The sequence below is a fragment of the Mobula birostris genome, unplaced genomic scaffold (genome assembly GCF_030028105.1).
Source record: "Mobula birostris isolate sMobBir1 unplaced genomic scaffold, sMobBir1.hap1 scaffold_651, whole genome shotgun sequence".
NCBI classification, from domain to species: domain Eukaryota; kingdom Metazoa; phylum Chordata; class Chondrichthyes; order Myliobatiformes; family Myliobatidae; genus Mobula; species Mobula birostris.
In genome coordinates, this window is record NW_027278370.1 from 87,298 (window position 1) to 101,693 (window position 14,396).

The window sequence follows — 14,396 nt, forward strand, 5'->3', positions numbered from 1 at the left end:
CCAAACACGGATTGTACACACCTGAAAGCTTCCCGAATACTTCCCAAACCTGACCTTCAGATGGAGCAAACGCGAACTGTACACGGCCTGAACGCTTACTGACACATCCCAAACTCGAACTCAAATGGAGAAAACACGGACTGCACGTCACCTGGACACTTACCAAAACTCCCAAACACAGCCTTCAAATGCACCAAACTCAAACTGTACGTGACCCGAACTTACTTCCCAAACCAGACCTCCACGTGGACCGAACACAGACTGTACACGCCCTGTACACTTCCCGAATACATCCCATATCCGACCTTCAAGCGGAAGAAACACTGACTGTACACGGCTTTAACGCTTACTGAACACGTCCCAAACCCGACATTCAAATGGACCAAACACAGATTGTACACGGCCTCAACATTTAACGAATAATTCCCAAACCTGACATTCAAATGGACCAAACACAGATTGTACACGGCCTCAACATTTAACGAATAATTCCCAAACCCGACATTCAAATGGACCAAACACAGATTGTACACGGCCTCAACATTTAACGAATAATTCCCAAACCCGACATTCAAATCGACCAAACACAAATAACACACGTCCTGTACAGTTACTGAACACATCCCAAACCCAACATTCAAACGGACCAGACACAGACTGTATACGGCCTGAGCGCTTACAAAACAGGTCCCAAGCCTGATATTCAAATGGATCAAACATGGACTGCACATGGCCTGAACGCAAACCAAATACTTCCCAAACCCGACCTTCAAATGGGCCAAACACAGACCGGACACAGCCTGCACTCTTACTGAACACATTCCAAACCTCACCTTCAAACAGGCCATACACAGACCATACACGGCCTGAACACGTCCCAAACCCGACCCTCAAATGGAGGAAACGCAACCTGGTGTCTGGACAGAACATGGACTTACATGAGCTTACATAGACATAACATGGCTGAACATGGAGCAACTCAAACGGAACATGGATCAAACATGAAACATGGTCCGAGAATAGCTCAAACATCTTTCAATCAAGGCACTGCCAAAATCCAAACACGATCTAATAACCACCCAAGACAGAAGGAAAGCTCACCAAACATGACAGAAACTGTGATCGAACATCACCCGAATGAGATCAAACGAGGGTGAAATGTGTCACAAACTTGGGCCAAAGTAGCACAAGAGAGGCAATGTTGCATGGAGCAAATGTGTAACAACAAGACAATCTAATCAGACATTGTTCCCACCCCTCTCTCCTACGCCCCATCCCCTTCTTGCTCTCCCTTTCCCCTCTCTCTTCCCTGTTCTCCCCCTTTCTCCCACCTTCTCAACCCTCTCTCCCCCTCCCTCCACCCACTCCCACCTCCCTCCCTCCTCTCTCCCCTCTCTCACGCACTCTCTTTCCTCCCAACCCCCTTCCCTTGTCCCCACTTTCTCCAACCCCCAGGTTTAAACTGCTGGCCCAGGAAGAGGGAGAATACTTCAATGTCCCTGTGGTTTCGGATTCAGCCGAGGACCAGGCTGAGCTGTGTAAGAAGCTGGAGGTAACGCAATCCCTCTCCACCCCTCGTAAAACCTCTGCACAGGAGGATCCCAGTCACAGGGAGCTCCTCCCGTCCCCACCCTGTCATTCCCCACTTGCTGTCTGACATCTCAGTGTGTCACTTCCCCCTGCAGACGATACTGCGCAGGACACAAGAACCACGTACGGGCACGCAGGACGGAGCGCAGACCCAGGTAAATCACATACACTAAACCACACACACACACACCCACACATGGACACACACAGACACACACACACCCCACACACTCAGACACACACACAAACACATACAGATACACACACACCCCTCCACACACACAAACACACACCCGCACAAACACACAAGTGCACACACACACACCCACACACAAACACAGACACACACACACTCACACACAGACAGACACACACACACCAGACAATCAGATTCCTGTTGGAGAAGTTCACACACTGATCCCCATAAACATACAAACACACACAGGCTCGTGCACACTGACACAAGTGTAGACACACAATCACAGCAGACAGTCAGACACACACACGCACATAGACTCACTCTCTCCCACACATACACACACCAATCAGCAGTCTGTTCACTGTCAGATGTACAATCACCAACACACCCACACACAACAGCAGCAATACAAAGACCTCCATACTGCTCTTTGTCACAGTCTCTCTCTATCTCTCAGTCACTCTCAATCCCTCACAATATTTCCATTTTTTGCTCTCATTCACTCAAAATCACTCCCAACCCTCCCTATTAATCACTTACTTCCAAAAACTCTCTGTCCCACTGCACAGGAGGAATCACCGGGTGAATTCACACCAACACCACTCTCATTTTCAAACACTCTCTCTGTTGTTCTCTCTCTTTCCTTCTGTTCCCCTCCCCCTGCCTCTCCCTCCCCTCCTTCCCCAAAGCCCCTCACTACCATACACTTTCTCTCACTCTCACCTGTAGGTGGGAACTCCCCCTTGCCCCCACTCTCCAGTCTCTGTCCCACTGCACAAGGTGATCACCGAGTGAATTTCACAATAAAACCACTCTCATTTTCAAATTTATGTTTACATCATTTTTCAGCCCCTATCCCCACGTCCTCAATATCAGGGTCCGTCAGTCCCAAACCAGAAGGGATTGCTCTCACCGGTAAGTACACAAAAATTCTCGCCCTGTGTCTGACCCCGGGAGTGTGTGATGGGACAGTGTGGAGGGAGTTTCACTCTGTGTCTGACCCCGGGAGTGTGTGATGGGACGGTGTGGAGGGAGTTTCACTCTGTGTCTGACCCCGGGAGTGTGTGATGGGACAGTGTGGAGGGAGCTTCACTCTGTGTCTGACCCTGGGAGTGTGTGATGGGACTGTGTGGAGGGAGCTTCACTCTGTGTCTGACCCTGGGAGTGTGTGATGGGACGGTGTGGAGGGAGATTCACTCTGTCTCTGACCCTGGGAGTGTGTGATGGGACGGTGTGGAGGGAGATTCACTCTGTGTCTGACCCCGGGAGTGTGTGATGGGACGGTGTGGAGGGAGATTCACTCTGTGTCTGACCCCGGGAGTGTGTGATGGGACGGTGTGGAGGGAGATTCACTCTGTGTCTACGGTGTGGAGGGAGATTCACTCTGTGTCTGACCCCGGGAGTGTGTGATGGGACGGTGCGGAGGGAGATTCACTCTGTGTCTGACCCCGGGAGTGTGTGATGGGACGGTGCGGAGGGAGATTCACTCTGCGTCTGACCCCGGGAGTGTGCGATGGGACGGTGCGGAGGGAGATTCACTCTGCGTCTGACCCCGGGAGTGTGCGATGGGACGGTGCGGAGGGAGATTCACTCTGCGTCTGACCCTGCGCGTGTGGGAAGACTGCGCGGTGGACGTAGCTTTTGCAATCTGTAAGTCATCAAACACTCTCTCTCCCTCTGTACCCCTCTCCCTCCCTCTCTCCCCTACTCCCTCTCATATCTCCACTCTCCTTCCCCAAAGCCCCTCACTACCATACACTTTCCTTCACTCTTACCTGTAGGTGGGAACTCCCCCTTGCCCCCACTCTCCAGTCTCTGTCCCACTGCACAAGGTGATCACCGAGTGAATTTCACAATGAAACCACTCTCATTTTCAAACTTATGTTTACATCATTTTTCAGCCCCTATCCCCACGTCCTCAATATCAGGGTCCGTCAGTCCCAAACCAGAAGGGATTGCTCTCACCGGTAAGTACACAAAAATTCTCGCCCTGTGTCTGACCCCGGGAGTGTGTGATGGGACAGTGTGGAGGGAGTTTCACTCTGTGTCTGACCCCGGGAGTGTGTGATGGGACGGTGTGGAGGGAGTTTCACTCTGTGTCTGACCCCGGGAGTGTGTGATGGGACGGTGTGGAGGGAGCTTTACTCTGTGTCTGACCCTGGGAGTGTGTGATGGGACAGTGTGGAGGGAGCTTCACTCTGTGTCTGACCCTGGGAGTGTGTGATGGGACGGTGTGGAGGGAGATTCACTCTGTCTCTGACCCTGGGAGTATGTGATGGGACGGTGTGGAGGAAGTTTCACTCTGTGTCTGACCCCGGGAGTGTGTGATGGGACGGTGTGGAGGGAGATTCACTCTGTGTCTGACCCCGGGAGTGTGTGATGGGACGGTGTGGAGGGAGATTCACTCTGTGTCTGACCCCGGGAGTGTGTGATGGGACGGTGTGGAGGGAGATTCACTCTGTGTCTGACCCCGGGAGTGTGTGATGGGACGGTGTGGAGGGAGATTCACTCTGTGTCTACGGTGTGGAGGGAGATTCACTCTGTGTCTGACCCCGGGAGTGTGTGATGGGACGGTGCGGAGGGAGATTCACTCTGTGTCTGACCCCGGGAGTGTGTGATGGGACGGTGCGGAGGGAGATTCACTCTGCGTCTGACCCCGGGAGTGTGCGATGGGACGGTGCGGAGGGAGATTCACTCTGCGTCTGACCCTGCGCGTGTGTGGAGACTGTGCGGTGGACGTAGCTTTTGCAATCTGTAAGTCATCAAACACTCTCTCTCCCTCCGTACCCCTCTCCCTCCCTCTCTCCCCTACTCCCTCTCATATCTCCACTCTCCTTCCCCAAAGCCCCTCACTACCATACACTTTCCTTCACTCTCACCTGTAGGTGGGAACTCCCCCTTGCCCCCACTCTCCAGTCTCTGTCCCACTGCACAAGGTGATCACCGAGTGAATTTCACAATGAAACCACTCTCATTTTCAAACTTATGTTTACATCATTTTTCAGCCCCTATCCCCACGTCCTCAATATCAGGGTCCGTCAGTCCCAAACCAGAAGGGATTGCTCTCACCGGTAAGTACACAAAAATTCTCGCCCTGTGTCTGACCCCGGGAGTGTGTGATGGGACGGTGTGGAGGGAGTTTCACTCTGTGTCTGACCCCGGGAGTGTGTGATGGGACAGTGTGGAGGGAGATTCACTCTGTCTCTGACCCTGGGAGTGTGTGATGGGACGGTGTGGAGGGAGATTCACTCTGTCTCTGACCCTGGGAGTATGTGATGGGACGGTGTGGAGGAAGTTTCACTCTGTGTCTGACCCCGGGAGTGTGTGATGGGACAGTGTGGAGGGAGATTCACTCTGTGTCTGACCCCGGGAGTGTGTGATGGGACGGTGTGGAGGGAGATTCACTCTGTGTCTGACCCCGGGAGTGTGTGATGGGACGGTGTGGAGGGAGATTCACTCTGTGTCTGCGGTGTGGAGGGAGATTCACTCTGTGTCTGACCCCGGGAGTGTGTGATGGGACAGTGTGGAGGGAGATTCACTCTGTGTCTGACCCTGGGAGTGTGTGACGGGACGGTGTGTTGGGAGATTCACTCTGTGTCTGACCCTGGGAGTGTGTGACGGGACGGTGTGTTGGGAGATTCACTCTGTGTCTGACCCTGGGAGTGTGTGACGGGACGGTGTGTTGGGAGATTCACTCGGTGTCTGACCCTGGGAGTGTGTGACGGGACGGTGTGTTGGGAGATTCACTCGGTGTCGGACCCTGGGAGTGTGTGATGGGACGGTGTGGACTGAGTTGTGCAGATCATATATTTCTTTCTTTCTTTTTCTTTCTGTCTCTCCGTTACCTTCTTTCCCCGTCTCCTGCCCATTCCCTTTCCCCCTCCACTCTTTCACCTCCCCCTCACTCTCCCTTGCCCTCTCCCCCTCCCTCCCCCCCTTTCTCTTCACAACCCCCTCACTACCATACACTTTCCCTCACTCTCACCTGCAGGTGGGAACTTTTCCTCTCTCCCCAACTCTCCAGTCTCTGACCCACTGCACAGGGTGATCACCGAGTGAATTTCACAGTGAAACCACTCTCATTTTCAAACTTATGTTTACATCATTTTTCAGCCCCTATCCCCACGTCCTCAATATCAGGGTCCGTCAGTCCCAAACCAGAGGAGATTGCTCTCACTGGTAAGTACACAAAAATTCTCGCCCTGTGTGTGACCCCGGGAGTGTGTGATGGGACGGTGTGGAGGGAGATTCACTGTGTGTCTGACCACAGGAGTCTGTGATGAGACAGTGTGGATGGAGATTCACTCTGTGTCTGACCCCGGGAGTGTGTGATGGGATGGTGTGGAGGGAGCTTCACTCTGCGTCTGACCACGAGTGTGTGATGAGATGGTGTGGAGGGAGATTCACTCTGTGTCTGACTCCAGGAGTGTGTGATGGGATGGTGTGGAGGGAGCTTCACTCTGTGTCTGACTCCGGGAGTGTGTGATGGGACGGTGTGGAGGGAGCTTCACTCTGTGTCTGACCACGGGAGTGTGTGATGGGATGGTGTGGAGGGAGCTTCACTCTGCGTCTGACCCCGGGAGTGTGTGATGGGATGATGTGGAGGGAGATTCACTCTGTGTCTGACCCCGGGAGTGTGTGATGGGACGGTGTGGAGGGAGATTCACTCTGTGTCTGACCCCGGGAGTGTGTGATGGGACGGTGTGGAGGGAGATTCACTCTGTGTCTGACCCCGGGAGTGTGTGATGGGACGGTGTGGAGGGAGATTCACTCTGTGTCTACGGTGTGGAGGGAGATTCACTCTGTGTCTGACCCCGGGAGTGTGTGATGGGACGGTGCGGAGGGAGATTCACTCTGTGTCTGACCCCGGGAGTGTGTGATGGGACGGTGCGGAGGGAGATTCACTCTGCGTCTGACCCCGGGAGTGTGCGATGGGACGGTGCGGAGGGAGATTCACTCTGCGTCTGACCCTGCGCGTGTGTGGAGACTGTGCGGTGGACGTAGCTTTTGCAATCTGTAAGTCATCAAACACTCTCTCTCCCTCCGTACCCCTCTCCCTCCCTCTCTCCCCTACTCCCTCTCATATCTCCACTCTCCTTCCCCAAAGCCCCTCACTACCATACACTTTCCTTCACTCTCACCTGTAGGTGGGAACTCCCCCTTGCCCCCACTCTCCAGTCTCTGTCCCACTGCACAAGGTGATCACCGAGTGAATTTCACAATGAAACCACTCTCATTTTCAAACTTATGTTTACATCATTTTTCAGCCCCTATCCCCACGTCCTCAATATCAGGGTCCGTCAGTCCCAAACCAGAAGGGATTGCTCTCACCGGTAAGTACACAAAAATTCTCGCCCTGTGTCTGACCCCGGGAGTGTGTGATGGGACGGTGTGGAGGGAGTTTCACTCTGTGTCTGACCCCGGGAGTGTGTGATGGGACAGTGTGGAGGGAGATTCACTCTGTCTCTGACCCTGGGAGTGTGTGATGGGACGGTGTGGAGGGAGATTCACTCTGTCTCTGACCCTGGGAGTATGTGATGGGACGGTGTGGAGGAAGTTTCACTCTGTGTCTGACCCCGGGAGTGTGTGATGGGACAGTGTGGAGGGAGATTCACTCTGTGTCTGACCCCGGGAGTGTGTGATGGGACGGTGTGGAGGGAGATTCACTCTGTGTCTGACCCCGGGAGTGTGTGATGGGACGGTGTGGAGGGAGATTCACTCTGTGTCTGCGGTGTGGAGGGAGATTCACTCTGTGTCTGACCCCGGGAGTGTGTGATGGGACAGTGTGGAGGGAGATTCACTCTGTGTCTGACCCTGGGAGTGTGTGACGGGACGGTGTGTTGGGAGATTCACTCTGTGTCTGACCCTGGGAGTGTGTGACGGGACGGTGTGTTGGGAGATTCACTCTGTGTCTGACCCTGGGAGTGTGTGACGGGACGGTGTGTTGGGAGATTCACTCGGTGTCTGACCCTGGGAGTGTGTGACGGGACGGTGTGTTGGGAGATTCACTCGGTGTCGGACCCTGGGAGTGTGTGATGGGACGGTGTGGACTGAGTTGTGCAGATCATATATTTCTTTCTTTCTTTTTCTTTCTGTCTCTCCGTTACCTTCTTTCCCCGTCTCCTGCCCATTCCCTTTCCCCCTCCACTCTTTCACCTCCCCCTCACTCTCCCTTGCCCTCTCCCCCTCCCTCCCCCCCTTTCTCTTCACAACCCCCTCACTACCATACACTTTCCCTCACTCTCACCTGCAGGTGGGAACTTTTCCTCTCTCCCCAACTCTCCAGTCTCTGACCCACTGCACAGGGTGATCACCGAGTGAATTTCACAGTGAAACCACTCTCATTTTCAAACTTATGTTTACATCATTTTTCAGCCCCTATCCCCACGTCCTCAATATCAGGGTCCGTCAGTCCCAAACCAGAGGAGATTGCTCTCACTGGTAAGTACACAAAAATTCTCGCCCTGTGTGTGACCCCGGGAGTGTGTGATGGGACGGTGTGGAGGGAGATTCACTGTGTGTCTGACCACAGGAGTCTGTGATGAGACAGTGTGGATGGAGATTCACTCTGTGTCTGACCCCGGGAGTGTGTGATGGGATGGTGTGGAGGGAGCTTCACTCTGCGTCTGACCACGAGTGTGTGATGAGATGGTGTGGAGGGAGATTCACTCTGTGTCTGACTCCAGGAGTGTGTGATGGGATGGTGTGGAGGGAGCTTCACTCTGTGTCTGACTCCGGGAGTGTGTGATGGGACGGTGTGGAGGGAGCTTCACTCTGTGTCTGACCACGGGAGTGTGTGATGGGATGGTGTGGAGGGAGCTTCACTCTGCGTCTGACCCCGGGAGTGTGTGATGGGATGATGTGGAGGGAGATTCACTCTGTGTCTGACCCCGGGAGTGTGTGACATGACGGTGTGGAGGGAGATTCACTCTGTATCTGACTCCGGGAGTGTGTGGTGGGACGGTGTGGAGGGAGTTTCACTCTGTGTCTGACCCTGGGACTGCGAGATGGGACAGTGTGGAGGGAGATTCACTCTGCGTCTGACCCCGCGTGTGTGTGGAGACTGTGCGGTGGACGTAGCTTTTGCAATCTGTAAGTCATCAACCACTCTCTCTCTCTCCATACCCCCCTCCCTCCCTCTCTCTCCTACTCCCTCTCATATCTCCACTCTCCTTCCCCAAAGCCCCTCACTGCCATACACTTTCCCTCACTCTCACCTGAAGGTGGGAACTCCCCGTCTCTGCCCACCCCCCACTCTCCAGTCTCTGTCCCACTGCACAGGGTGATCACCGGGTGAATTTCACAATGAAACCACTCTCATTTTCAAACTTATGTTTACGTCATTTTTCAGCCCCTATCCCAACGTCCTCAATATCAGGGTCCGTCAGTCCCAAACCAGAAGGGATTGCTCTCACCGGTAAGTACACAAAAATTCTCACCCTGTGTCTGACCCCGGGAGTGTGTGATGGGACAGTGTGGAGGGAGTTTCACTCTGTGTCTGACCCCGGGAGTGTGTGATGGGACAGTGTGGAGGGAGTTTCACTCTGTGTCTGACCCCGGGAGTGTGTGATGGGACGGTGTGGAGGGAGTTTTACTCTGTGTCTGACCCCGGGAGTGTGTGATGGGACGGTGTAGAGGGAGCTTCACTCTGCGTCTGACCCCGGAAGTGTGTGATGGGATGATGTGGAGGGAGATTCACTCTGTGTCTGACCCCGGGAGTGTGTGACATGACGGTGTGGAGGGAGATTCACTCTGTATCTGACTCCGGGAGTGTGTGGTGGGACGGTGTGGAGGGAGCTTTACTCTGTGTCTGACCCCGGGAGTGTGTGATGGGATGGTATGGAGGAAGTTTCACTCTGTGTCTGACCCAGACAGTGTGTGATGGGATGGTGTAGAGGGAGCTTCACTCTGTGTCTGACCCTGGGACTGCGTGATGGGACAGTGTGGAGGGAGATTCACTCCGTGTCTGACCCTGGGAGTGTGTGATGGGACGGTGTAGAGGGAGCTTCACTCTGTGTCTGACCCCGGGAGTGTGTGATGGGATGGTATGGAGGAAGTTTCACTCTGTGTCTGACCCAGACACTGTGTGATGGGACGGTGTAGAGGGAGCTTCACTCTGTGTCTGACCCTGGGACTGCGTGATGGGACAGTGTGGAGGGAGATTCACTCCGTGTCTGACCCTGGGAGTGTGTGATGGGACAGTGTGGAGGGAACTTCACTCTGCGTCTGACCCCGCGTGTGTGTGGAGACTGTGCGGTGGACGTAGCTTTTGCAATCTGTAAGTCATCAAACACTCTCTCTCTCTCCATACCCCCCTCCCTCCCTCTCTCTCCTACTCCCTCTCATATCTCCACTCTCCTTCCCCAAAGCCCCTCACTGCCATACACTTTCCCTCACTCTCACCTGAAGGTGGGAACTCCCCGTCTCTGCCCACCCCCCACTCTCCAGTCTCTGTCCCACTGCACAGGGTGATCACCGGGTGAATTTCACAATGAAACAACTCTCATTATCAAACTTATGTTTACATCATTTTTCAGCCCCTATCCCCACGTCCTCAATATCAGGGTCCGTCAGTCCCAAACCAGAAGGGATTGCTCTCACCGGTAAGTACACAAAAATTCTCACCCTGTATCTGACCCCGGGAGTGTGTGATGGGACAGTGTGGAGGGAGTTTCACTCTGTGTCTGACCCCGGGAGTGTGTGATGGGACGGTGTGGAGGGAGATCCTCTCTGTGTCTGACCCCGGGAGTGTGTGATGGGACGGTGTGGAGGGAGTTTTACTCTGTGTCTGACCCCGGGAGCGTGTGATGGGACGGTGTGCAGGGAGCTTTACTCTGTGTCTGACCCCGGGAGTGTGTGATGGGACGGTGTGGAGAGAGATTCACTCTGTATCTGACTCCGGGAGTGTGTGACGGGACGGTGTGGAGGGAGATTCACTCTGTGTCTGACCCCGGGAGTGTGTGATGGGACGGTGTGGAGGGAGCTTTACTCTGTGTCTGACCCCGGGAGTGTGTGATGGGACAGTGTGGAGGGAGCTTCACTCTGTGTCTGACCCTGGGAGTGTGTGATGGGACGGTGTGGAGGGAGATCCACTCTGTCTCTGACCCCGGGAGTGTGTGATGGGACGGTGTGGAGGGAGCTTCACTCTGCGTCTGATCCAGGGAGTGTGTGACGGGATGGTGTGGAGGAAGTTTCACTCTGTGTCTGACCCTGGGAGTGTATGATGGGACAGTGTGGAGGGAGATTCACTCTGTGTCTGACCCTGGGAGTGTGTGATGGGATGGTGTGGAGGGAACTTCACTCTGCGTCTGACCCCGCGTGTGTGGGGAGACTGTGCGGTGGACGTAGCTTTTGCAATCTGTAAGTCATCAAACACTCTCTCTCCCTCCGTACCCCCCTCCCTCCCTCTCTCTCCTACTCCCTCTCATATCTCCACTCTCCTTCCCCAAAGCCCCTCACTGCCATACACTTTCCCTCACTCTCACCTGAAGGTGGGAACTCCCCGTCTCTGCCCACCCCCCACTCTCCAGTCTCTGTCCCACTGCACAGGGTGATCACCGGGTGAATTTCACAATGAAACCACTCTCATTTTCAAACTTATGTTTACATCATTTTTCAGCCCCTATCCCCACGTCCTCAATATCAGGGTCCGTCAGTCCCAAACCAGAAGGGATTGCTCTCACCGGTAAGTACACAAAAATTCTCACCCTGTGTCTGACCCCGGGAGTGTGTGATGGGACAGTGTGGAGGGAGTTTCACTCTGTGTCTGACCCCAGGAGTGTGTGATGGGACTGTGTGGAGGGAGTTTCACTCTGTGTCTGACCCCGGGAGTGTGTGATGGGACGGTGTGGAGGGAGATCCTCTCTGTGTCTGACCCCGGGAGTGTGTGATGGGACGGTGTGGAGAGAGATTCACTCTGTATCTGACTCCGGGAGTGTGTGATGGGACGGTGTGGAGGGAGATTCACTCTGTGTCTGACCCCGGGAGTGTGTGATGGGACGGTGTGGAGGGAGCTTTACTCTGTGTCTGACCCCGGGAGTGTGTGATGGGACAGTGTGGAGGGAGCTTCACTCTGTGTCTGACCCTGGGAGTGTGTGATGGGACGGTGTGGAGGGAGATCCACTCTGTCTCTGACCCCGGGAGTGTGTGATGGGACGGTGTGGAGGGAGCTTCACTCTGCGTCTGATCCCGGGAGTGTGTGACGGGATGGTGTGGAGGAAGTTTCACTCTGTGTCTGACCCTGGGAGTGTATGATGGGACAGTGTGGAGGGAGATTCACTCTGTGTCTGACCCTGGGAGTGTGTGATGGGATGGTGTGGAGGGAACTTCACTCTGCGTCTGACCCCGCGTGTGTGGGGAGACTGTGCGGTGGACGTAGCTTTTGCAATCTGTAAGTCATCAAACATTCTCTCTCCCTCCGTACCCCTCTCCCTCCCTCTCTCCCCTACTCCCTCTCATATCTCCACTCTCCTTCCCCAAAGCCCCTCACTGCCATACACTTTCCCTCACTCTCACCTGAAGGTGGGAACTCCCCGTCTCTGCCCACCCCCCACTCTCCAGTCTCTGTCCCACTGCACAGGGTGATCACCGGGTGAATTTCACAATGAAACCACTCTCATTTTCAAACTTATGTTTACGTCATTTTTCAGCCCCTATCCCCACGTCCTCAATATCAGGGTCCGTCAGTCCCAAACCAGAAGGGATTGTTCTCACCGGTAAGTACAGAGACTCACTCTGTGTCTGAGGCAGGGAGTGTGTGATGGGACGGTGTGGAGGGAGATTCACTGTGTGTCTGACCACAGGAGTGTGTGATGGGACGGTGTGGAGGGAGATTCACTGTGTGTCTGACCACAGGAGTCTGTGATGAGACAGTGTGGAGGAAGCTTCACTCTGTGTCTGACTCCGGGAGTGTGTGATGGGACGGTGTGAAGGGTGCTTCACTCTGTATCTGACCCCGGGAGTGTGTGAATGGACAGTGTGGAGGGAGTTTCACTCTGTGTCAGACCCCTGTTTTTTGTCTTTATTACAAATATCGGTGCTATACAATATATACAAAACAGTGACTAACACAATTACTTCACTACAAATAGACAATGCAAACCAAAATATTCCCATTTCTATCAATGATGGCATTTACACCCCGCGGAGCCCAACGGTCCCGGAACACCGCTACGGTCGCCGTGGACTGCGCGTGTTCCTTTTCAATATTCATCCGAGCACGAACACACCCCCTAAACATAGCCAGGCAGTCTTCCCGGGGAGAACCTCCTGCCACCCTTTTCCAGGAGCCACGGATGGCAGTTTTTGCCAGCCCCAGGAGCAAGTTGACAAGGACATCCTCATCCCTCTGTGCCCCCCTCATTACTGGATGACCATATATGAATAGGGTGGGACTGAAATGCAACCAGAAGGCGAGAAGCAGCCCACGCAAATATGCGAAAATGGGCTGCAGCCTCGCACACTCCATGTATATATGGTACACGGTCTCCTCCAGCCCGCAAATGTGACATGCGGTTGGGAGATCCGTGTACAAACTAAAGAACTTATTGCAGGGTACCGCTCTATGCAGCACCCTCCAGCTGAGATCCCCAAGTTGCATGGGAAGGACTCCCTTGTAGAGGGACTTCCATTGGGGACCCCCCTCACCTCCAGGTGGAAAGACCGACCGCCATGGCGTGTCGGGACGGTGGACAAATGCTAGGAAGTGGAGGGTGTGGGGCAGCAGCCCATAAAGGTACCTCCTGCCTGCATCCCTGAATGGGATTGTGGGTGTCGATGAAAGACGGCTCAAGTTGTGTGGACTCGTCTCTCGGGTAAGGCTGCGGGGCCTGGGCCCGACGAGCAGCTCAGCCCGAGTTGTTCCACACACCTGAGCCGCACTGACATCCGTTGAGACAGGGCAAGGGTCGGCCAGGACCCCGCCCTCTGCCAGAGGAGGGGATTCCCGGCCTGAGGCAACCATGTTCCAGACTCTCAGTAGGTCCTGATAGAAGCCGGGCAGCCTCTGCAAAGCAGCACGGCTGACGCCCGCCGGTGGTAGCTGCATATCTTCGGCAAGACAGCAGCCCCTCCGGAGGAAGAAAGTCGCCAACACGTGCCACCTGGGAGGGTGCTCGGCGTACAGGAATCTCTGTAGAGTCCTGAGGCGGAGAGCCGCCAGTTGCGTACGTACACACACCAGCGACTGTCCGCCCTCTCCTACAGGGAGGCTCAGAACCGCTGCAGAGACCCAGTGTTTCCTGTTACCCCAGAAGAAGTTCACTAACTTCCTCTGCATTCTCGTGACAAAAGGGGCAGGAGGGGCCAAGGTGACCAGCCGGTACCACAACATGGAGGCCACCAGCTGGTTTATGACCAGCACCCTGCCTTGATAGGAAAGCACCCTGAGAAGGCCTGACCAGCGCCCCAGCAGGGCCATGACCTTTGCCTCCAGGTCCTGCCAGTTCGCCAGCCAGGTCTTGCCAGAAGGACTCAGGCAGACTCCCAGATAGAGAAGGCGTCTGGTGCTCCACTCAAAAGCTCTCATCTCCTCTGGCAGGGAATCCCCCTGCCACTGGCCTACTAAGAGTCTGGAACATTCTGCCCAGTTGATCCTTGCGGAGGATGC

At 54.6% G+C, this 14,396-nt stretch overlaps 1 protein-coding gene across 1 annotated transcript in view; it reads left to right on the forward strand.

The window, feature by feature from the left end:
- LOC140193635 (protein kinase C alpha type-like) overlaps nt 1-14,396 on the forward strand; it is a 138,445-nt gene that overhangs the window by 87,224 nt on the left and 36,825 nt on the right. Inside the window, exons 8-14 of the mRNA XM_072250795.1 lie at nt 1,456-1,552; nt 1,686-1,745; nt 2,639-2,704; nt 3,691-3,756; nt 4,795-4,860; nt 7,057-7,122; nt 12,439-12,504. Coding sequence (XP_072106896.1) covers nt 1,456-1,552; nt 1,686-1,745; nt 2,639-2,704; nt 3,691-3,756; nt 4,795-4,860; nt 7,057-7,122; nt 12,439-12,504 — 487 coding nt within the window. The remainder of the gene's footprint in view (nt 1-1,455; nt 1,553-1,685; nt 1,746-2,638; nt 2,705-3,690; nt 3,757-4,794; nt 4,861-7,056; nt 7,123-12,438; nt 12,505-14,396) is intronic.